Here is a 23,512-nt window from a genome sequence, read left to right as displayed (position 1 = left end):
CGCCCTCGCTGTAGGCGTGGCTATTGTCGCGGCGTTCCGCATCACGGTAAGCCACCTACTCCGATTTCAGCATCTTGGATTCGCCGATTTGAGCATCGCTGAACTCTGAATTTGAACTCGGGCGGGTGTGCATCGGCTGGTTCTTGCAGCGTGACCTCAGCAACCGGAGAGGAGGCTGCGACAATAAACCGATTGCGCGCTGGGCAAAGTTCTTGGAGTTGATGGAGCATCCTCCTCTCAACTGCAACTACAAGTGTCTGCTTGGTGCGCCGAAGCGAGGACTGGAGTGGATCTTAAGCAAGTAGATACTCCGTCAGATGAAAGCCACCTGCGTAGGAGCTACGAAGGGTTCGAGCTGACTGCTGATATGTATCTTAGGTTCATTTAGAGTCTGTGTTATACATGATGACTCTATTATCTATATCTGCATGAGCATGGCAGACATTCAAGGAGCAAGTTAGTTATAGCAACTTCAGTTTGATCTGGTTTTATGTGCTTTTCCATTACCAATTCAGTGGTTTTTCAACATGGTATCTACAAATTATAAAATAAATAAATAAAGGGTAGAGTGTACGAGGATCTTTACCAATATTTGAGTACGAAGGAAGGAGAGAAGGATATTTATAGGATGGCTAGGGTTCGTGAGAGAAAGACAAGGGACTTCAACCAAGTTAAGTGCATTAAGGATAAAAGTGAGCATTTCTTGGTGAAAGAGGATGAGATCCAACATCGATGGCAAGAGTGGTAGTACCCAGTGCAGAGAGCTCCCGCTCTGTGTGGGTCTGGGAAAGGGTGTCAGTGGCAAGCCTTACCCTCGCCTGTGCAATGCGAGGACACCGCGACTCGAATACGGGACCTTCCGGTCACAGGCGGTAAGACTCTACCGCTTGCACCAGGCCCGCCCTTCGACATCGATGGCAAGCGTATTTTGACAAATTGTTCAATGGTAAGAATACGGACATAACCTTTCAGTTGGATGACTCTTTTGATGACACCAATAGACGCTTTGTGCGGAGAATCCAAGAATCTGAGGTCAGAGAAGCGTTGAAAATGATGAAATGAGGTAAGACGATAGGACCGGATGGTATCCTAATCGAGGCGTGGAGATCCCTCGGGGGCATAGCTATAGTATGGCTAACCAAGCTGTTCAACCATATTTTTCGATCGAACAATATGCCTGACGGGTGAAGGAGAAGTATATTGGTATCGATCTACAAGAATAAATGGGACATTTAAAGTTGTACTAATTACCGGGGAATTAAGTTGATGAGCCATACTACGAAGCTATGTGAGAGAGTTATTGAGCATCGCTTGAGAGCAATAATGCAGGTCTCTATGAACCAATTTGGTTTCATGCCCGGAAGATCAACCATAGATGTCATTTTCTTAATAAGACAAGTTATGAAGCGGTATACGGAGAAGAAGAAGGACCTACACATGGTTTTTATTGACTTGGAGAATGCTTATGATAAAATACCAAGGAATGTTATGTGGTGGATGATGAGGACATCGCCACGGTGGACACACTGACGCCATGGTCTTCCCCAAGTTCCAATTCGTTCCCAACTCAGCTGCCACGTCGCCCTCGGATTCAGCAGACACGTCGTCACTGTTTCGGTCATAACTTCCTCATACGATATCGAAATGGGCCGTTCTTGGATGCGTTGGAAAGGGGACGACGACGCCGTCATTTTGGATCTGGTCCCAGCTCCAGAAGATCCGTGGATCATTCTGTGTGACCACGACAATGTGCTGCGTCACCTATTTGGGCCAACTTGGCCATGTATCGTGTCGGGCCTTAAGCCCAAGTTGTGGGCGCCCAACCCCTGGCCGTCCCCAACCCTAGGTCGAGTCTTAGACTATAAACACAGCCGCCGTCGCTGCTACACAATTGGGTTTTGTTTAGAGTTTAGTTTTCCATCGAGAAACTGAATATTGAATCGTTCATTGTAACTGTGGTGACAAATCCTTTTACAGTGATCCAGGGCCCTCGTTCTTGATCTCCTCCACTGTATCGATTAGTCCTTTGGAACCGAGTTCTTGAATCCTCTATTGATATCCGCGTCATTCATATTTGCAATTTCAGATTGCGTGTTTTACCTTCTTGCTTGTGCTCTTCGATTCGCTTGCAGGAAAAGCCTTCTTGGCGAGGTCAATCAAGTTGTGCTTGGTTGATAACCAATGGAGCAGTGGTGTAATGGTTGCAGAGTTCGAATCGTGTCTGATTTGAAGCCGGATCGCCAACATCGAGATCTCCACAAATCGAACTTACCGGCTACCTCTCGGAAGATCAGGCCTGTACTCATCAATTGGTATCAGATATTTCAGGTTTACCGCGAAGTATAATCTCGTTTGCCTTAGATTCATATTTGTTCATTACCTAGAGTCCACAAAAAGCTCAAAAATATTTCAATTTCCGCTGTCCTATCGCCCTTTGTGCCTTTGCAATTTTGTTTTAGATTCGTGTTGTTGAGTTTGTGTCCGTGGTCGAGTCTTGTTGCTGGTTTAGGATTGTGTTCGTGGTCGTAGTTCAATCGCCCGTTGCTGTGATTTTATTTTCCACCGCTATCCCATCCACCGTTCCCAAACAACAAGTCGAAGCCACCACATTACTCGACTTGCCCCGCTAGCCGCCTTGTGTAACTTCTCGTCGTCGTGCAAACCCTAGATAGGTTGTCAGCCGCACTTATTTTGCCTGCATCGCAGCCCTCCTTACATCATCAGGCGAATACCTACTGCTGTGATCGGTGTTAGAGTTTAGGGACGCTTTGCCCTAACTGCCGCCGCCGTGTTGTGTCTCCTGGAAAACATACCTTGAGATACCTTCGGTAAAACAGGCATAACTTTTCGCTCGTTTATCAGAAAAATCTAAAATTTTTTCAGCAGCTTCTTGACACCATTTGGACCCGACCCAAACTCGGCTTCGCCCTGTTTGGTTTCCTCAGAATTGCCAAAAAAATTCGGTAAAATATAAAAAAAATTGTTAAAGTTTTTGCACGCTTTTCAGAGAACGTGCTGAATTTCTGTAGACCACATCCCACCTCAGTTGTAGGTGTCAATTTTTGTGGTTGCATCTTTTGTGATCCTTGTTCAGAGAAAAGTATAAAAAAATAGTGAAAAAAGTTTGTTTCCTACTAGTGCCTTTTGGAAAAATCCGAGAAAAATTCAGGAAAAAGGAGAAATCCAGGCTATTTGCTTGTTCTGTGAGTTCTTTCGATCGTCCTTTGTTTTCACCTTATTGCGCTACGTCTCGACACGTCTTAGCCAGCACCTGTGATTTGTACTTTGGATCCGGATTGAACAATCGCTACTTTGCACTCGTTAATTGCTAATCCTTGTTGTCATATTGTGTGCCTATCCATAGCTCCACACATTCTTCTGTCAGCACAGGTTCATCTTGCAACTGTTACCCACGCTCAACAACAGATTGCTTCGCCACTTTGGTTTTGCTCCTGTTTGGCGTTGGTAAGAATACAGGCAAGACGGTGGTAAGCCACTTGTGATTTTGCATTCCACTTTTATCACCATCACCACCACTTGTTTCCTTTTAGTTGATAGGGACAATACTTTGGTGTTGTCTTTTTCTATCTTCTAACCATGGCAGAAACTTCGACGGACTTCAATGAGTGCGTGTCCAAGGGCGAGCTTGCAACGTTCATGACTGAACAACGCAATTTTATGACCGAGCTGACGCGCAACGTGAACAATCTGGTCACCCGCATTGAACAGCTTGAGCAACGCCCTCCACCTTATCATGCTGATGATGAAGATGCGGATGCTTTTGGTGATGAAGATGCGTATGCTGACGGTGGTGCCCGTCGCCGCCTCAACTTCAATCGTCGCGGTATGGCAGGTAATAATCATGGTAATAATGATCCTTTTACTAAAATTAAATTTAGTCTACCACCTTTTGCTAGTAATATTGATCCAGAGGCATATTTAGATTGGGAGCTTGCTGTTCAACAAAAATTTGATTCTCATAATGTTCCTGCTGAGCATAGAGTTAGACTTGCTACTAGTGAGTTTACTAATTTTGCTTTGTTCTGGTGGAGTGATCTTTGCAATGCCAATAATGCTGCTGCTGTGCCTCAAACTTAGAATGTTTTAAAGCAACGTATGACATCTCGTTTTGTTCCTCCTTATTACCAACGTGATTTACGTTTGAAACTATAAACTTTAAAACAAGGTGATAAAGGAGTAGAAGCATATTATCAAGAATTGCTTATTGGTTTAGCACGTTGTGGTATAAATGAAGATGATCATGATGCTAGTGCTAGATTTTTTGGTGGTTTAAACCATGATATACAGAACATACTTGATTACAAAGAATGGCGCAATTTTTTCTAATTGTATCATCTTGCTATTAAGGCCGAACGAGAAGTACAGGGACGCAAACAACACCAGCCTTTCAGGTCTAACAATGGGAGAAATTTTCAGCAGCGTTCCGAGCCAGAGACGCCCAAGCTTCCTGTTGCACCACAGCCATCTACACCTCCATTTTCTTTCGGGGTAAGTAAATTGTCTAATGTGCAGTTTCCACAGCTGAAGAAAGGTGGCACTCCGGGTGCTTCTACTAGCTCCTCCTCGTCCAGCTCTAAAATCATTTGCCACCGATGCAAAGGCATGGGACATGTCATGAAGGAATGCCCCAGTCGTCGCGCTTTCATTGCTATCGAGGATGGATATGTAAGTGCTAGTGATGTTGAAGATGATTTAGCCCTTGCTGCTAACATTGATGCAGATCCCACCGAGGGCGATCAAGACAAGGAGGCCATCACCATTGACTCCGTGGCTGCTGCCGCAGACTACCCTAGCCTTCTTGTGCAGCGTGTGTTGAGTACACGTGTGGGTCATGAAGAAGAGATGAAGATCCAACGCCACAATTTATTCCACATGTATCTCATTGTGCAGGGTTGTTGTGTTCTCACTATCATTGATAGCGGGAGTTGCAACAACTTGGTGAGTTCAGATTTGGTTGACAAGCTTGTTTGACCACACGACAACATTCGTATCCATATAAACTTCAATGGTTCAATAATAGTGGTAAGACTAAGATAACTAAATCAGCACGCATTAGCTTTTTCACAGGCTCTTATCATGATACTGCTGATTTTGATGTTGTCCCTATGCAAGTTTGTTCCATTTTGTTAGGTCGCCCATGGGAATTTGATAATGATGCTTTACACCATGGTAGAACTAATACATACACTATCATACACAAGGACAAGAAAATTACATTGCTGCCTTTGTCTCCTACGGATATTATTAAATATGCTAATGAGATCAAAAATAAACCTCCAACAGATATTGCTAAAAATAATGGGATTAAGTTAAAAGGAGGTGCTTTTCTTGCTACAACTCCTGCTACTGCTGAGTTATGTGATAATCTTGATGCACCATGTTATACTATATTTTGTCAACCTTTTATGTCTAGTGCATTGCCTGCTGTCACTAACCTTTTGCAGGAGTTCACTGATGATGGGATGGAGTCGAGGACGACTCCAATTCTACAAGGAGGGGATGATGAGGACATCACCAAGATGGAGTCGAGGACGACTCCAATTCGAGAAGGGGAGGATGATGAGGACATCGCCACGCTGGACACACCGACGCCATGGTCTTCCCCAAGTTTCAATTCATTCCCAACTCAGCTGCCACGTCGCCCTCGGATTCAGCAGACATGTCGTCACTGTTTCGGTCATAACTTCCTCATACGACATCGAAATAGGCCATTCTTGGATGCGTTGGAAAGGGGACGACGACGCCGTTGTTTTGGATCTGGTCCCAGCTCCAGAAGGTCCGTGGATCATTCTGTGTGACCACGGCAAGGTGCTGCGTCACCTATTTGGGCCAACTTGGCCATGTATCGTGTCGGGCCTTAAGCCCAAGTTGTGGGCGCCCAACCCCTGGCCGTCCCCAACCCTAGGTCGAGTCTTAGACTATAAACACAGCCGCCGCCGCTGCTACACAATTGGGTTTTGTTTAGAGTTTAGTTTTCCATCGAGAAACTGAATCGTTTATTGTAACTGTGGTGACAAATCCTTTTACAATGATCCAGGGCCCCCATTCTTGATCTCCTCCACTGTGTTGATTAGTCCTTTGGAACCGAGTTCTTGAATCCTCTATTGATATCCGCGTCATTCATATTTGCAATTTCAGATTGCGTGTTTTACCTTCTTACTTGTGCTCTTCGATTCGCTTGCAGAAAAAGCCTTCTTGGCGAGGTCAATCAAGTTGTGCTTGGTTGATAACCAACGGAGCAGTGGTGTAACGGTTGCAGGGTTCGAATCGTGTCTGATTTGAAGCCGGATCGCCAACGTCGAGATCTCCACAAATCGAACTTACCGGCTACCTTTCGGAAGATCGGGCCTGTACTCATCAGTGGACTTTGAACAAACATAAAGTCTCAACGAAGTACATCGGACTTATTAAGGACATGTACAACAATGTTGTGACTAGTGTTCGAACAAGTGATGGAGACGTGGATAACTTTCCGATTAGGATAGGACTACATCAAGGATCAGCTTTGAGCCCTTATCTGTTTGCCTTAGTGATGGATGAGGTCACACGGGACATACAAGGGGACATCCCTTGGTGTATGCTTTTCGCGGATGATGTAGTGCTAGTTGATGAAAGCTAGACATGAGTGAATCAGAATTGGAGTTATGGCGGGAGACTTTGGAGTCCAAATGTTTTAGACTCAATAGAACTAAAACTGAGTATATGAGATGTGACTTCGACACTACTACTCGGAAGGAGGAAGATATTAGTTTGGAAGGTCAAGTAGTGCCTAGGAAGGATATCTTTCGATATTTAGGATCAATGCTACAGAGAGACGGGGATATTGATGAAAATGTTAGCCATAGAATCAAAACAGGGTGGATGAAGTGGCGCTAAGCATCTGGTATTATATGTGACAAAAGGGTACCACAGAAGTTAAAAGGCAAGTTTTATAGGACGACGATTAGACCTGCTATGTTGTATGGTGCAGAATGTTGGACTACGAAAAAATGACATGTTCAACAGATAAGTGTCGCGGAAATGTGTATGTTGCGTTGGATTTGCGGTCATACAAGAAGGGATCGAGTTCAGAACAATGATATACGTGATAGATTAGGGGTAGCACCAATTGAAGAAAAGCTTGTCCAACACCGGTTGAGATGGTTTGGACATATCCAACGGAGACCTCCGGAGGCACCGGTGCGTATTGGAATCCTAAGTCAGGATAATAACGTGAAGAGAGGCAGAGAAAGATCGAAATTGACTTGGGTAGAAGCAATAAAAGGAGACTTGAAAGGATGGAATATATCCAAAGACTTAGCCTTAGATAGGAGTACTTGGAAAACAGTTTTTCACGTGCCTGAGCCTTGATGGCTTCTGCTGGGTTTCAACCCTAGCCTACCCCAACTTGTTTGGGACTTAAAGGCTTTGTTGTTGTTGTTGCTGCTGCTGCTGTTGTTTGAACGTTTTTAAAGAAAGGGTTGCCATAGCTGGGATCTGTCATTGTGAGAGTTGAAGTTCAGAGCAGAAAAGGTCCGGTACATTTTATTGGAACAATCTAATAGACTTATAGACTACATATCTGTAGCCTTTGATGGACTTTACTTACAAATATTCAGAAGTCTAATAGATTAGCATTGTATAACATCAGATTTCCACTAATCACCAACAATTCACAAATCCAGAATTCCACAGGCATACAATGAGGCAAGATTATGGTGAAAACCAACACTAAAATCCTAACGGGTGAAGGAAACATTAATATTTTCAAACAGACACTATAAAAAATGAGAAGCCCTTAAATGGACATGGAGGAACTCACGCATGTAAGTGCTTGCTCCTGCATTTCGCGGGTGTGAAATGAGCTCCTTCCCTACATTGTCATTTCCTTCCCCTGAAACTTTACTGTGTCGATCGACAGTTTGTCTTAAAGAACTCGCTGCTTTCTCTGCAGGGAAGGTGTCTGAACTTGGATTGCTGAAGCTTGGAAATTTATCTTCTTGCTTCTTGGCCACCTTCTGCCCAAAGAAAATGCTCATATCAATGTCACTCTGAAGGTTCTTGGTCTGAAATGGGTTCGATAATTCAATTTTATTGCCAAACATATCTGAAACAGGCTGCTGCATGTGAATTTCATCTCCAAAAACAGGATTCTCAGGTCCGTGATAAATAGAATGAACTTCTGAAGTAGGCCTCTTTTCAGCTGACTCCACAGTTGGATACATGCTCAAATCTGGAGCAGCATTGAAATCCTTATCGTATCATGGTGCAACTCGACTGATCAGTTAGTTCAGTGGTACACTTTACATGGAAAGTATGAGAATCCCAAATTCCCAATCAGAAAATTTCTCCTTAAGGGCCCGTTCGTTCCAGCTAATTGGAAGGTTATGTAAATTGACTAACGATTCCAGCCGGGAATTCTTCCCGGTGAACATTCCGGAGGAAGCGAACGGGCCCAGTGATAAATGACAGCTTGGTTCTCGAGTTCTTGGCTGCCCAGTAACACTTTGCGACTAATAACTTGTCTCAAGTTTCTTCTGAGGTTCTGTTTCTTTCCTATCAAACTTTTCTGGATTGTTAATTAGTGACCTCCCATGAAGATGTGCATCCATGTCTAGAATATATCCAGCTTATCCGATCTTGCTTACTGGCCTGCAGCAGATGAGCATGGTTTTTCACTGCAAAGAACAATTTTGAAAGGATCAGCAACAAATTCCTAATAATTTTGCATGACATAAGAACAATAAGGATTCAGGACCTAGAGCCCACTCAGACACAGTTACAAATACATCCTCCGATACCTTATTGGGCTCCATCTTTTCTCCCTATTCGCTTGGCTGATAAGCCATGGCTGAAAGTACCGTTGGCTGATTTGTTGTGAGAGAAAAATACTGTTTGTTGGCTGAAAAAGTACGGCTTATAAGCCAAGCGAACAGGGCGATGTCAAAAGACCAAGCAGATGGACCAAAAGTGTTATTTGAATTGGATATTTTCTTACTTGGTGGGTGGCTGACAAGAATGAAAGAAACATCAGAAGTATTGTATTACCATAATATGCACGAGGCTTCATTATGCTTTACCTTTCCCACTTTGAAAAGTTCAGTGCCCTCATCATGCATCAATGAATGATCAGAAAAGAGATCATGTGAAGAAGGAATTGCTATAATGAAAGTTGAAACACAATTTTTTCAGAGCAGAAAAAGGGTAGTCATAATTTAGTAACAGTGAGACAAAGTATGCAATGGAATCATACTGTTAGGTGACTTAGTCCATAACATAACAAAAGAGTACAAAGAGAACCCACCATTAATTCCAAGAATCTCATATACTCCTATGTATATCAGAACATAAACTGGCATGATCCGACCGAATATCGAAAATGTTGCTGGAGCGAAATATGCACGAAGATCAGAAACCGACTGCGCTGTTGAATCTGTCTCATACAGATGATGGCTATGCGAGCATGAAATGAAATTTACACGGCAAAAGATTCACGCAATATCAAACACTGTTTACATGGGGGGAAAGAGATCTCAGTACATAGGGTACACCAACACACAACGATGCATGTAATCGAGCTCAGCCCCGCTTGACGGGATCGAAGTTAGAGACGGCGACGACGGCGCCGACGATGGCGACGAGCACGACCCCTCCGGAGACGATGCTGAGGAGGAAGTTCTTGAGCGATGGCGAGATCCCCGGCGCGGCCTCCGCGACCTCGGGAAGCACCAGCGCCGCCGCCACGGCAGCAGCGGCCGCCCACTCCTTGGCCGGGTGCTGCTTCTGCGCGGACGCCCGGACGACGGCCATCCTGGCCGACCGGCGGGGCGCGACGACCCGGAGCGACGACGCGTTGCTGCCGGCGTAGAGGGGCTTCCCGAGCCCCTGGGCCACGGACAGAGACGCCGCGACGGCGGTGGCGGCCATGGGGGCTTGGGCTCAGGCGCTTGCTCTGAGACGTGTGCGGATGTGTGATGGCAGGAGCGGCTGGCCGGGGGAGAGGGACACAGATATGTAGATAGGATGAGCTGGAGGGGCGCCAGGTCAGCCTGCTCGTCTGACGTGGGTGGCCACCCTCGCGCCAAGTGACCGCGCAGGATAAGGTCTTATCGCGACCCGGTGCGTGTGCGTAGTTGGAGAATGGAGATGACAAGCCGTAACGTAGAGCCAGGCCAAACAATCAAAACGCAGACCCACCCAAATGTAACCAAATGTTAGCGGCATGTTACAAGATTGTTAAAACACAGCTACACGTAATGACCGTTCTAGAGTTTGAATGCCAACCATTGTTCAGTCCGGTCTGGTTTTGTGTGCATTTGCGATACCAATTCACAGGGTGTTCGGATCCAGGGAAAGTTCAGTCTGTGTCTTATCAAATATTTGGATGTTAATTAGGAGGACTAAACATAAGTAAATTATAAAACCAATTGCACAGATGGAGATTAATTTACGAGACAAATCTATTAAGCTTAACTAACCCATTATTAGCATATGTTACTGTAGCAACACGTTGTTAAATCATTAGCTAATTAGACTAAATAGATTCGTCTCACTAATTTGTTACAATCTGTGTAATTAATTTTATAATTAATCTTGTATAATACTCCAAATTAGTATCAAACATCCTATCAGTCGTTTTCAACATGGTTATATATAAAACAAAATGGTTACCTTTTTTCTCTTTCAAAAAGGGTTGGCATAGTCCTATAGAAAAGGGGGGGTTGGCATAGCAGGGACCTGTAAATGGTGAGAGTTGGAGTTCAGAATAGAAAAGGTCCGGTGAATCTGATTGCTACATTTCTGTAGCTTTTGACGAACTTTACTTACAATATAAAGAAGTGTAATAGATTAGCATTGCATAACATCAGATGACCCTCCCAGAATCACTAACAACCAATAATTCGCAAATCCGGATTTCCACTGGCATACAATGACGCGAGATTATGGTGAAAACCAACACTAAAGAAATAATGGCTGAAGGAAACATTAAAATTTTCAAACAGACACTACAAAAGAGCGAGGTGCCCTTAAATGAGGGTACGGACACGGAGGAACTCCTTAGACGCATGTAAGTGCTTGCTCCTGCATTTCACGGGCGTGAAATGAGTTCCTTTCCTACATTGTCATTTCCTTCCCCTGATGCCCTGATGTGAATCTGCATGAATAAATGTTGTATAAACTTTAATTTCTGATTTCATGACTCATGCTCAAGTCATTAAAAACACGAGAAGACTGAAAATGGAAAGTCCATTCCGGCTGTTTACCTGTTAGACGCTTTTTGGAAGGACATGAGATCCATCCTCCACTATCCTAAAGTTTGCATCCTGTATAAAAAGCATATTTGAACTTAATAATGTGGAGAAAGAGTGCGAGCAGAATATAATATTCATAATAAAAGGCTGGCAGCAACATTTGATAAGTTTGCCACAACAATTATGCACCAAATGAAGTTGCACGCACGAAAGTATCTTTTGGAATTCCTACCATTTTCAAAATGACACAATAAAACAGCATTTTTCCTTAGGACAGGTGTAGTTCAGAATATTCAAAAAGTAGGGGGAAAAAGCAATACAGAATTATGACGACCTGGCTGGTCTAGACTATATTACCTTATCTAGCTTGTCCTTCATCGGTGTAGGCACCACTATCTTCTGAACACAAAGCCGCCGGAGAACACGTTGTTCAAGCATAAACTGATACTGAACATCACTGTTGTCAGGTGACACGCTCGCTACGATCTTCTTCTCAATCCCCATCTCCTCTAAATAGAAGCAAACATATTAATCACATGGTTGTTGTTTTTTCCTTTTTGAGTTGACATACGAAAGAGAACAGGCAATTGGGGAATGAACGACGAACCTCCAATGAAAGGAGACTGGAACATAGCATTTAGTTTAGAATGATCTCCAACATCGTGAATCTTGTTTCTCGAATGCATCGTAGCATCGAAGCTAACACCAGGATTATCTCTAGTGATGGACAATGAGAGAAACTCCAGTAAATATATGAAACAAACAACACTTTAGAAGAATGACAATTGAGGAGCACACTACTTACATCTTTTCCCTCTTTACAGGTATGACATGATTACGAACTTGGAACAATTCTGCTGCGGTTCCTTGAAGACAGCTTAAGTTTGCAGGAATTTGTGTTGGTACTGCTGAAGTTTTCTTCTGTGCTTCAGAACAATTGAACGCTTCTGAGCCATCAGAACTTGTTTCAGTCCCATTAATCTCATTCCTGTGATCTGCAGAGAGCCGACATGTTTCTGTCAATATCTTAGTATCTGGTTTCTCAGACGCCTCAATCTTGACTTGATTCTTATCACTATCTTTTCTTGCAAGCACACCACTGAACTCAAGACCAGCCTGAAAAGTGCCATTGCAAACATAGCTATCCGCCCAAAACGTGTTTGGTTCTGACTCCTGGAAATTGAAATCAGGACTGAACCCGTGCCTGAATGAATCCCTGCCAGAAGGCTGTGAGCATGTACTGTCTCGATCGACAGTTTGTCTTACAGAATTCGCTGCTTTCACTGCATGGAAGGTGTCTGCACTTGGAAATTTATCTTCTTGCTTCTTCTCCACCTTCTGTCCAAAGAAAGTGCTCATATCAATGTCACTGTGGAGATTCTTGGTCTGAAACGGGTTTGATAATTCAATTTTATCATGAAACATATCTGAAACAGGCTGTTGCATGTGAATTTCATCTTCAAAAATAGGCTTCTCAGGTCCATGATAAATAGAATGAACTTTTGAAGCAGGCCTCTTTTCAGTTGACTCCACAGTTTGATACATGTTCAAGTCTGGAGCAGCATTGAAAGAAGATTTATCCTTACGAATCATGGTGCAACTCGATTGATCAGTCAGTCCAGTGGTACTCTTTAAATGGGAAGTAGGAGAATCCCAATCAGAAAATTTCTCATTAAGTGATAAGCGACAGCTTGGTTCTCGAGTTCTTGGCTGCCCAGTAACACCTTGTGACCAATAATTTGTCTCAAGTTTCTTCTGAGGTGCTGTTTCTTTCCTATCCAACTTTTCTGGACTTTTAAATAGTGACCTCCCATGAAGAGGTGCATCCATGTTTGGAATATCCAGCTTATCCAATCTTATATGAAACTCATCATTCTCGTTCATCTCATTCTTCATTGATGGTGATGGTTTCTTGCACGTTCTATCCTTCATTGCTTTGATCCCAAAAAAGGGGGGAAAGATCAAGATATAGCTTTTGCATATATAATCTCTGGTCCGCTAGGAAATGCACCCTATAAAGACTAGAGTCTAGTCTTTGATGAGATAAAGGAAGTCAATATTAAAAATGACTGACCTGCAGCAGATGTGCAAGATTCTTCACTGCAAAGAACAATTTGGAAAGGATCAGCAACAAATTCCTAATAATTTTGCATGACATAAGAACAATAAGGAATCAGGAGCCTAGAACTCATTCAGACACAGTTACAAGTAGATCCTCCAATACCTTATTGGGCTCCGTCTTTTCTCTGAATCATCGGCCATGTCAAAAGACCAAGCAGAAGGACCAAAAGTGCTATTTGAGTTGGATATTTTCTTACTTGGTGGGTGCCTGACAAGAATGACAGAAAGATCAGAAGTATTGTATTAACAGAATATGCATGAGGCTTCATTAGTTCATTATGCTTACCTTTCCCACTTGAAAAGGTCAGTGCCCTCATCATCCCTCAATGAATGATCAGAAAAGAGATCGTGTGAGGATGGAATTTCTTCAATGAAAATTGAAACACAAAGATTTCAGACCAGAAAAAGGCTAGTCATAAGTTAATAGCGGTAAGACAAGTATGCAATGCAATCATACTGCTAGGTTGACTCAGTCCACAACTTAAAAAAAATACAAAGAGAATACACAACTAATTCCAAGAATCTCATAGATATCAGAACAAAAACCGAACGACATGAATGAAGAACACCATTTTACAAGTATGCTAGGTGATGGACTAGTGGCTGATGAGCTAAGAACTGGTGACGCAAGTTTCAAACCCAAGTGTGGCACCTGGTGCACAAATCCAATGACTAATTCAGCTGCCAATATATTTCCGAAAAAGCATTTCAGAGATATCACAAGAAAAGAAGAACTGCATGATTGTGGGACACTGATTTACAGCCTACTTCAACCATGCTAGGTGGGGTCTGTTGCTGATGAACTAAAAAAAGGTAAGGCAAGTTTTCAAAAGTTTGGCAACATACCGGAGATAAGTAATGTTCTACTAGTATTGAGAACCTAGGAGAGATGAAATCTTGATTACTTCAGCATCACAGAATAATTGCACACTAGCTAGAAATCAATTGATAAGGTTGAGCAAAAATAACAGGGAATGCCCACTTTTTTTCATTACAAGAATGTCACTGATCTGTGAGATATGGGAAACAAAGAACATAGACAAAACTCTAACCTGTATTCTCAAATACTGTGCCAGATCTTGTTGAGTTTCTGCAAGAAAAACTATATTATTTGTATCCCATGGAACATGTGAGGCCTATTAGTCAAGCCTATGTATATGTGGAGGAGTAACCTTCGCTCTGGAGAGTATCCATCTTTAAATCCATAGCCACTTATATCAAAATGTTTCTCTCTTTGAGTAGGAAGATGATCCTCTGAATTAAATTGATCCATCCTCCAGAGTCCATCATAATTCTCATCAGCAAGATTGCCATCTGATCTACTATGCTTTGCTGTTCAGAACAAAAAAAGTAGAATCACGAACATATAGAGTAATATTTTCTTAGGCCACAAAACCTGTGTTGTCACTCATGAGACTTCATAATAAGATGGTACAGCAGAACTTACATTGCCAATCTTTTTCAGCTTGAGGTTCATAAAACATGTCCTCGTCCTCAACATAGAGGTCAGCATTGAGGCTCTTAGATGAATCCGGTAAATAACAGTTAAACTGTTCCCTCCTTTCATAGCCAGTTTCCTCCAATATGCTGCCCATTTTGGCTGACGGTCTTCGCTCCTTCAGCATCTTGATACTGGTAATCGAATCCTGTTAAAAGTGGTACATGAAAAGTATTTGCATTATTACATTGAAATGTCCAATTCAATTAACATCTGGATTCCATAAGAAATTGGTTCCGAATTTGTCATATAGTCTAATGAGAAATGACAATCGTATAAGCTCTATAAGAACTTTCCTCCAAGAAGTTTGGATCCACCTTAATTACCAAGACTACATATTTTTCCACAGGCATTAAGGGCCTGCTTGAATCACCTTTGGGTTATTATAATCTGGATTGCTAATGGGGTTATAATAATCTAGATTACAGATTGTAATAATCTGGGTTGTTTGGATCCCTGGATTAAGATTTGGGCTTTTGAGCACCTATAATCTCCTATCAGAAGGTTTGAGATGGATTATAGGATTCCAAAAATCTGTTGGTTGGATCACCTAGAGATTATGTTATCTGATTACTACAATCCAAAGGTGATCCAAACAGGCCCCAAACATCTCTTAAGATTCTTGCCTGCCTATCCTCCCCCTCCCCCCAAAAAAGAGAGAGACGATTTCAAGGAGTAAGGCATTTGAAACCTCACCAATGCCTTTGTGACATCAAATGGGATAGATCGCTTTGCTTTATGTAGGAACCGCGTGGGCTTTGGAGGTAAAGGTAAAACCCTGTGTAACCACATTAAATGCAATATAGTTTAGATTTGGATATAGCACTGCACCTGTGTGAAAGCCATGAGCATGACTTGTATCACATGATAAGAATGTTTGTTGTTCTCGAATGTTGAGACATTGTGGTTTACCTTAGTCCTTAGCTATAACCAATGTGGACAGATTAGACCCAAAAAAAAAAAAAAAAAAAAAAACTATCTGAACTGGACCAGTTGATTGTTATTCTCTGCCTTAAGGGTAAGATATGAATACTGATGGGCTTGATTTCAGCGACACAAAAGAGCCTCTGAGGATAATATCTTTAATTGCAAGAAATTTGTTCCTTGAGGCAAATAAAATAGGACTTGTCCCATGATTATGGCACTGTTTGCACCTATGGTTACATTGTTTTGGAGAAGTCTCAAACCAACCATTGAGAAATATCCACAAACAGAAACCATTTTCAGTAAAACTAAACACTGCTTATTATTTCAACTTCATCCCACCAGATTAACTTTATATAGATGAGATATTCATATTAGGGATTAGGCATGTACTACTTAATAGTTTAAGTTTTATCACTCAACCTTTTGGCTGGTCGCGGTGAATGTGGAGGTGTTTCCATCTTGATATGACCAAGGCCTGAAACAGAAGTAGATGGATATCTAATGAACCATTACAATATGTTGTTAAAAGAGAAAAAAAGGCAGTGAACTAAGGTTGATCAGGGACAATAATAACAACAGGTGGACCACAGAACTCATACAAACTTCACAACCAAAAACATTTGCTATCAAATCCTACTATGATGAATGAAACAAATGTCAACATAAGGATGCAGTTTAGGTGCAAATCCTTGCAGAATATACATGTAACAATACATCAGTATATTAAAAGATATACAAGCCCACCAGAATTTGAACTTTAACTGTGAAGTGATCTGCAAGCCTGCACAATATTTCTTCCAGTAAGCATAGCAAACTGTTCATTTTCATTTCACAACCACTAACAATGATAGGAAGTAAGCAGTTAAACAAATAACGATTGTTCTTGAATCCAGACAATATGTCATTGAGACATGCACCTTTAACAGAAAATGAAACATGAGGCTCATGGACAGGTCGAGCGGTCGACGTATTCTTTGATCCCTCGTAACTGACCAAATCAATAAGTGAAATTTCTGCAAGTACAAATCAAAGTCAAACCTGAGTTTCAATGATATATAACAAGTTGATCAATCTCAGCAATGCAACTTACAAATCAATACAAAGCAAAAATGATGTTTACAAATAAACTCTTCAATTCCACAGCTACAAACATCAACTGCTCCTTTCTCCACTAGTTCCAAGCAATAACTGCTAGCAAGACTAGGATTTCTACCGGACAAACTTTTATAACTTTGACCACGAATACATAAAGACTTACGCAGATTCATCACACACAATAGATTCATCATGAAAACTGATTTTATAATATATAATCATCATTTTTTTTTTAAGATTCATATTCTTATAGAAATTCCTAGTCAAAGTGTTGTCTCGTAGACCATGCAAATGTCCTAAATGTAATACATTTGTGATTGGATGGACTACTATTTAAAGATTTTTTTTCAAATAGTTGGACAGACTTAAGCGGTAATCAAATCAGTAGGAACAATACAGATGATTTGTAATAGTGAAGGAAACATCACCACTTTGGAGTTCCAGATTTTGATTTTTCTGCCTGGTGCTATAGTTTATGGATGGGGACATTTTACAACCAAGAGGATCTTCATGATGATTAACAGCTGCTGCAACATCTTGATGACCGAAGGGTGAAGACAATCTGCCAATCCACAATACTGACATTTCATAAAACAGGCCAAATGCAGGCACATTCTTACCATACTGTGTGGAGATACTGACCTTGGCTGAGAGCCTGCAGAATAGAAGAGAATTAATAATTTATGATAAACTTTAATGTAACCAAAGGGCTCGTTACACACTTCACAAACTAATCTTATCATAAAAGCTCATTCTTATTTTAGCAGCAAAAGATTCAACAGAGGAAGACATATATCTACAACTACCTCCAGTACAAATTAGATGCCATCCTATAAACTGTCCAGCCAACCTTTTAAAATTTAGGCTATGAACTATTTTGGGGAAGAAAAAGTTCATCCAACATTTTTTAGTACCTTTTGCTACCATGTTAAATACAGAGATAGGAAAAATTGTTGATGAAAATTACTTTCTGAAAACCACAACAGATTCCTATTCAACATGTAGAAGAGACTGGAGGGACCGAGGGAGTAACTAGTCTGTTAATTTTATGGACACATATGTTGTTGCCAAAGTGCCTACGTCGAAAATTTGAAATACCGTATGCACAAGAAAGTAGTATATTCTTAATTAGTTTACTTGACTGTTTGTACAGAAATAGCACCCTCACCTGCTTCCGTCATGTTGATATTGCATAAAGAAGTGATCTTCATCGCCTCTTTAGGAGAAGCATCTGAAAGAGTGCAATCCACTTGTGGAATAGCTCCTTCTATATCTGATATGGTAAGAAAACAATTATACAAAAAAATCTGTCAAGAGTGAATGAGTGATGTTACTTGTTCTACTTAGCCAGACATTACAGATATAATGCTAGAAGGGTAAAGTGATGAACCACAGAAAATAAAGTGCTCCACTGAGACCTAAAAGTTCAAAAGGATATAGGAAACTTACTTGTGGATCCATTATGATGATTATCTGGAGTTGCCAGATCATTGATGTTTAGAACATCAAGTGATCGATACTGTTGATCATGTGAAGCTTGACCCCCTGCCACGCCATCCTGGTACTGCAGCTCTGGTCGCTGCTGTTGCCGTCGCTTTTGTTCAAAGTACTGCCTCTGTCTGCCACACATTTGTTTGATCAGGGACGATGCTCAGTTCTATCGGTGTAAAAAAAAAAAAGAGTAACACCACAGTATGAACTTTTACTAACTGAAATCAGTGAAAGTACCAAAATTACCTGCTCTGTGTTGACTTCCTGGACTGCTCGTTTCAGAGCCAGGCCAAACAAGCAGAACGCAAAACCACCCAAACATAACCAAATGTTAGCAGCATGTTACATATTGTTAAAAACACAGCTACACATAATGACCATTCTAGAGTTTGAATGCCAACCATCAACCGCCATTTATAAAATTGAAGCACAAAACAGTCGAAATCGTACTGTTTACCCAGATTAAGTGCCGTGAACCGTGAAGTATAACACAAATTTAAGGTGGAAATGTGGATACTCACGGCGTACACCTTCCTCCTCGAACCGCCCATCCATTGCAGCATCGCGAGCAAGCGGTGAGAAATCCCGCAACTGCGAAATCAGCACGCGGAACAAACTCAGACCACGAAATTTCAGAGGTTAAATGATCCAAATGAAGGGGCGGACCCAGTAAAGGGCGTGATTGTACACATGTAAACCCGATAGTTTTTGCAAAAATAAAAACAATCGAAGCATACGCTGGTAATTAGCTCAGATAGGAATGCAAATAGCCAAATAGCTTAGGTTAGGGTTTGTGTGCTCGGTTTCGCACAGCAGGAAGGGAAAATAAGGGATGGGCATACCTGGTGTGGTGGGTGCTCGTCGCCGGCGTAAGGCCCGACGAAGACCTTGGCACCTGGCGTAGGGAGGCGCAGGCGCGTCGATCGCCCCGTCGTCGCCACTAGAGAGAGCGCGCGCGCAAGCGGAGTGAATTAGTGCAAGGGAGAAGAGAAAGGCAGTGGTGAACGCAGTCCGGTCCTGTACAAATTTGCCGGGGCCTGGAGCAGGCCTGAATGCTACTTTTAGTTCTGATCCGGGCAGCCTGTCGAGGCCCAGGCGCCCAGCCGTCCAAAACATGTTGCCTTTTACTGCCTCGAGTTTGAATTTTTTTTATTGTTTTTTTTTTATTTTTTCCTCATTAATTTTTTTGTAACTTATTTAATAAAAAATATACGGCTATTTATTGTTATAAATATTTTTATTTTCTATAATATGAATAAATGAAAAAAACTAAATATTGTTAATTGTGCATTTTTCTGTCATGAGCATTCTCAAGCCGAGCACCAACAAACATAAATTTTCTATGGTTGTCTGACTAGAAAAAACCCATCAACTTTACAGGCGCCTTTTCCATGCAAATTGGGTACTCCAATCAAATAAGCTATAGAACTAGAAGACAAGCATAGGGTTGATTTTTATGAGCTAATTTCACAAAACTATAGCTACTTGTGAGTTGCGACACTATAAGTGGGTACTGAAACTTGTAGCGCCCATTTCAGAACACAAATTAGTTTGGGCCTACTAACAAGAGATTACCACCTTCAGTAAAAAAAATACTTCATCCGTTCTAAATTATAAGATGTTTTGTTTTTTCTAAATACGCACTACGTCTAGATACATAATAAAATTAATGCACGTAGAAAAGCCAAAACATCTTATAATTTATAACGAAAAATGAAGTAGTTGCCATGTCTAACTTTGCACGGTCTTCAATGTTGATGTTTAACCATTAATATATTCTAGAATATTTCTTAAGACCCTTAACGCTTATGAGGTTTGCAAATATTTTTTGAATATAAATTTTACACATATAACCTGTATGTTCTTTAATCTAATCATTTAAAAGTTTCCTATTTTTGTAAGTTCTAAAGTTTAACCAAATTTTGTCCTAACTATCATGATTTGTTACGGGATATAGTACACCACTTTTAAACAATCATGAAGAATCGGGTGTGGAGCCCATTTGTCTGCCAACCGAGGTGGCCATGCTCTTTGTGGATTATTAAAGAGCAAAGTGTTTGCGTCAAAAAAAAGAGCAAAGTGAATTCAAAAAGCAAATTAGATTTTATGTTAGTTTTCTCAAATTATCGAGCGTTGCTATATTTCCATTTTGTATCAATGGCACAAGATATAACTTGAGATTCAGCGACACCACCAAAACATACCTACATCCTCATTGTTGAAGAGACCATAAAAAAGCCCCTTTGATCTCTTCCATATCATCTTTTCAAATGAGCACAATAATGGAGCTCAAGCTTTCCACGGCTCTAATGTCTTCTCTAAGCTACCTAGTGCAATTATTTCATCAGTGTGCATCCAATCATTTCTACACCACTAGGTTAAGTCACTTAACACTTACCCCCTCCCCCTTATAATATTGTAAAAATTGACTACCAAGTGGCAAAACCTATCTACTCTAAAGTGCCATTCATCTCCATATGACACAAAGAAAGATCATCTCGGTCACTTCTTTTGATCACTTCCACAAACCCAAGGTCATTGTGACCTAACTTGTAGAAAACCTTCGAAACAAACTTGTTAATCACAAATGATACGGTTGTCTTTAATCCCTGAAACACTTACCACTTATATAGGGGCCTAGATGTCACAGAAACAATGATATACAACTCGCTTTGACAAAGAAAAAAGAAAAGAAAAGAATAGACAGTCGATTCATGAAACTATAAGTGTAATCAAGCCCTAACTATGGGTTTTGGTGATAATGACCACGCAATTAGAGAACTAATGAGATTTATCGAGATGACAAGCAGAAGAATCATAAGAGAGGATGTCGTACATAATGGAGGAGCCCCCAATTACAAAAGGTGACGGCATCAAGCTCAAAAGGAGATTTATCTCTTTTTATATTTTGAATTTGAGTATAGGAAAAGCCGTACTATAAAGGGTGACACAATGCTTAAATCAACATGTGCAACCAAGTGCTCAATCTTACACTAAAAGCATCCTCAAAGCTCAGCCAAGGCAGCCAGCACCTTTGTTGTCTGGTTCAGTGTGGCAGTGCCACACCAGAGGCACGGCTATGCCATAGAGCGGCACTGCCGCAGATAAGCCGTGGCACTGCCATGACTTATCTGACCATCAAGACTAGGGGAGGTATTTATACCTCTTCCCTTCCCTCACAATGGTCTTCTTCCTCGCCCAGCTCATTCAGACCGATAGGAACAGATTTGTGCTCACTCTCTCTCTCTCTCTCTCTCTCTCTCTCTCTCTTCTCCATTGGTGACCATGAGCTCCTAAGCTTTCCCTTTGATTTCTCCATCAATCCTTAAGAGAAAAAGGACCCAAACTCGATTAGAGAGCAGATCCACTGATTCCCTAACTCTAAAGAGCACTTGGTTCACGTTTTGACCAGCGGTTGTGTTTGTTACTCTTGGAGCTTGGAGCTTGGCTCTTAGCCGGCTAGAGCATCACTCAGGGGGCATGCCAACTTGTGTGGCAGCCCCGGGAGGTCTGTAACTATCTCTTGAAGCTAGTAAACTCACCCCTCATCTTAAGAGTTAAGTCTCTTGACTTGAGAACGAGAAAGGTTGTAAAGCCTTAAGCCTTGGTGGGTAACCTCAACAACGTGGACTTAGGCAAGCCTTAGTGGCGAGCTGAACCACGGGATAAATTATCATGTCATCGTGTGCTTGATTTACTTCACTTGCATTTCATATTATGTTGAGGTGATTTCTAGGGTTTGTTGCCGATCTACTTGTGTGAGACATTACTACCACTTCTAGCTGTCGATCTGTGATCTTCATACCTGTAGGAAGCTCAGTAATTTTTTCAATCTAAGTTTCCATACATAGTGTTTGAATTGTGCTTTGAAGTTGTCTGTAGGTGCGGCAGTGCTGTTGTTCTAACCCGGTAGTGTAACACCCTCGGTGTTACGCCCTAGCCAACTACTAAATCATATCATGAGCATCATGTTTATATAATAATGCATGTGATAGAAGATGTTGATAAATTTCTGGTAGCCTAAAATAACCAATAAAAATGTTAAATGAATGTTGAGTTAATAGCTCATGTATATCAAGTAGGGTTGAAAATTAATTTTTATTAAGCAAAAATACTATAGAACATGTGTATGATACTTAAATAAAGTTTGAAGTACAAACTTTGTAGATGACAATGCAACTCTTACTGTAGAAAAATAATATGACTAGCTAGTATTTCTAATGGCTTGGAAATGGAACTTGAAGTCAAATTCAGCTCAAGATTTGGAAGAAATTTTAAGTTTGAAAACTGTGTGACAATGCCATGTTGGCGAATTAATTCTGGAAAATCTAGCTAAAGGTCAATGTCGTGTTTTTGCTCCTTATGGTAGACTGATGTGCCCTCGTTAGCATGGTTGAGGTAGATTAGCTTTAACTATGTTAGGTTAGTTTTTAGATGCGCTTTAAAATTCATGCTTACCATGCGTCTGGCCTAAAGATGTCAACGGGGACCCGGTCCCCGATTCCCCGTGGGGAATTCCCCTATTAGGGGACGGGGATGGGGCTAAATTCATCCCCATGGGGATTTAAACAGTAGGAAATTGGTCCCCATCAGGTCTGGCGGGGACGGGGATGGTTTGGTGTCCCCCGTCCCCGGTCCCCGTATCCTCGGTCCGCTAAGCTGCTACGCAGGCATGCATGCAAAGCCCACCTAAAGGCCCAACGCAGCCGAATATATATACTATGGCTAACCCTAGCTATCTCACTTCTTAGTTCTCACCTCCCGCACCCGTAGTTCCCCATTCCCCAATTCCCCATCCGGTCACTCACTCACTCCCGTCCTCCAGGCTCTAGCCACAGCCGCTGCTCTCTCGCTCTTGCATGCTCCCGTCCTCAATCCGTCGTGGAGAGCAAGACGTGGGGCATCATCGATAGTGGCCTTGGCTTGGCCGGCTGTGCGGCGGTGCTGCGACCATGGGAAGGAGCAGAGCTGAGGGAGAATGGGGGAGCAGAGCGATGGGCGGCGGTGAGCACGGAGTAGAGAGGGAGAAGGGGAAGCAGAGAGAGGGAGCTCAGCGGTGCTCTGTGGAGGTGGAGCAGAGGAGGAGAGGAGAGGGCATAGTAGAGGGAGAGCATGGGCAACGGCGGCA

At 41.9% G+C, this 23,512-nt stretch overlaps 2 protein-coding genes across 2 annotated transcripts; both read right to left on the bottom strand.

Moving 5' to 3' along the window:
- Nucleotides 1-9,490: 9,490 nt before the first annotated feature.
- Nucleotides 9,491-9,998, bottom strand: LOC136461696 (uncharacterized). Its single transcript, XM_066460995.1, has one exon. The coding sequence runs from the start codon at nt 9,925-9,927 to the stop codon at nt 9,580-9,582; it is 348 nt and encodes a 115-aa protein (XP_066317092.1). The 5' UTR covers nt 9,928-9,998; the 3' UTR covers nt 9,491-9,579.
- A 794-nt stretch (nt 9,999-10,792) lies between these two features.
- Nucleotides 10,793-19,361, bottom strand: LOC136457674 (uncharacterized). The gene is made up of 21 exons (XM_066457693.1): nt 19,227-19,361; nt 18,906-18,975; nt 18,631-18,653; nt 18,343-18,512; nt 18,062-18,166; nt 17,536-17,548; nt 17,322-17,455; nt 16,716-16,811; nt 16,219-16,273; nt 15,568-15,649; nt 14,821-15,019; nt 14,546-14,705; nt 14,426-14,463; nt 13,660-13,738; nt 13,477-13,581; nt 13,327-13,352; nt 12,058-13,186; nt 11,860-11,969; nt 11,610-11,761; nt 11,265-11,324; nt 10,793-11,155 (listed from the first exon to the last, which is right to left on the bottom strand). Exons 2-20 carry the CDS (start codon nt 18,945-18,947, stop codon nt 11,268-11,270), a joined length of 2,775 nt encoding a protein of 924 aa, XP_066313790.1. The 5' UTR covers nt 18,948-18,975; nt 19,227-19,361; the 3' UTR covers nt 10,793-11,155; nt 11,265-11,267.
- Nucleotides 19,362-23,512: the final 4,151 nt, after the last annotated feature.

Source organism: Miscanthus floridulus, chromosome 6, assembly GCF_019320115.1.
Source record: "Miscanthus floridulus cultivar M001 chromosome 6, ASM1932011v1, whole genome shotgun sequence".
Lineage (NCBI taxonomy): Eukaryota > Viridiplantae > Streptophyta > Magnoliopsida > Poales > Poaceae > Miscanthus > Miscanthus floridulus.
Note: the sequence above shows the minus strand (reverse complement) of the source record. Positions and strands in the feature narration are given on the sequence as shown.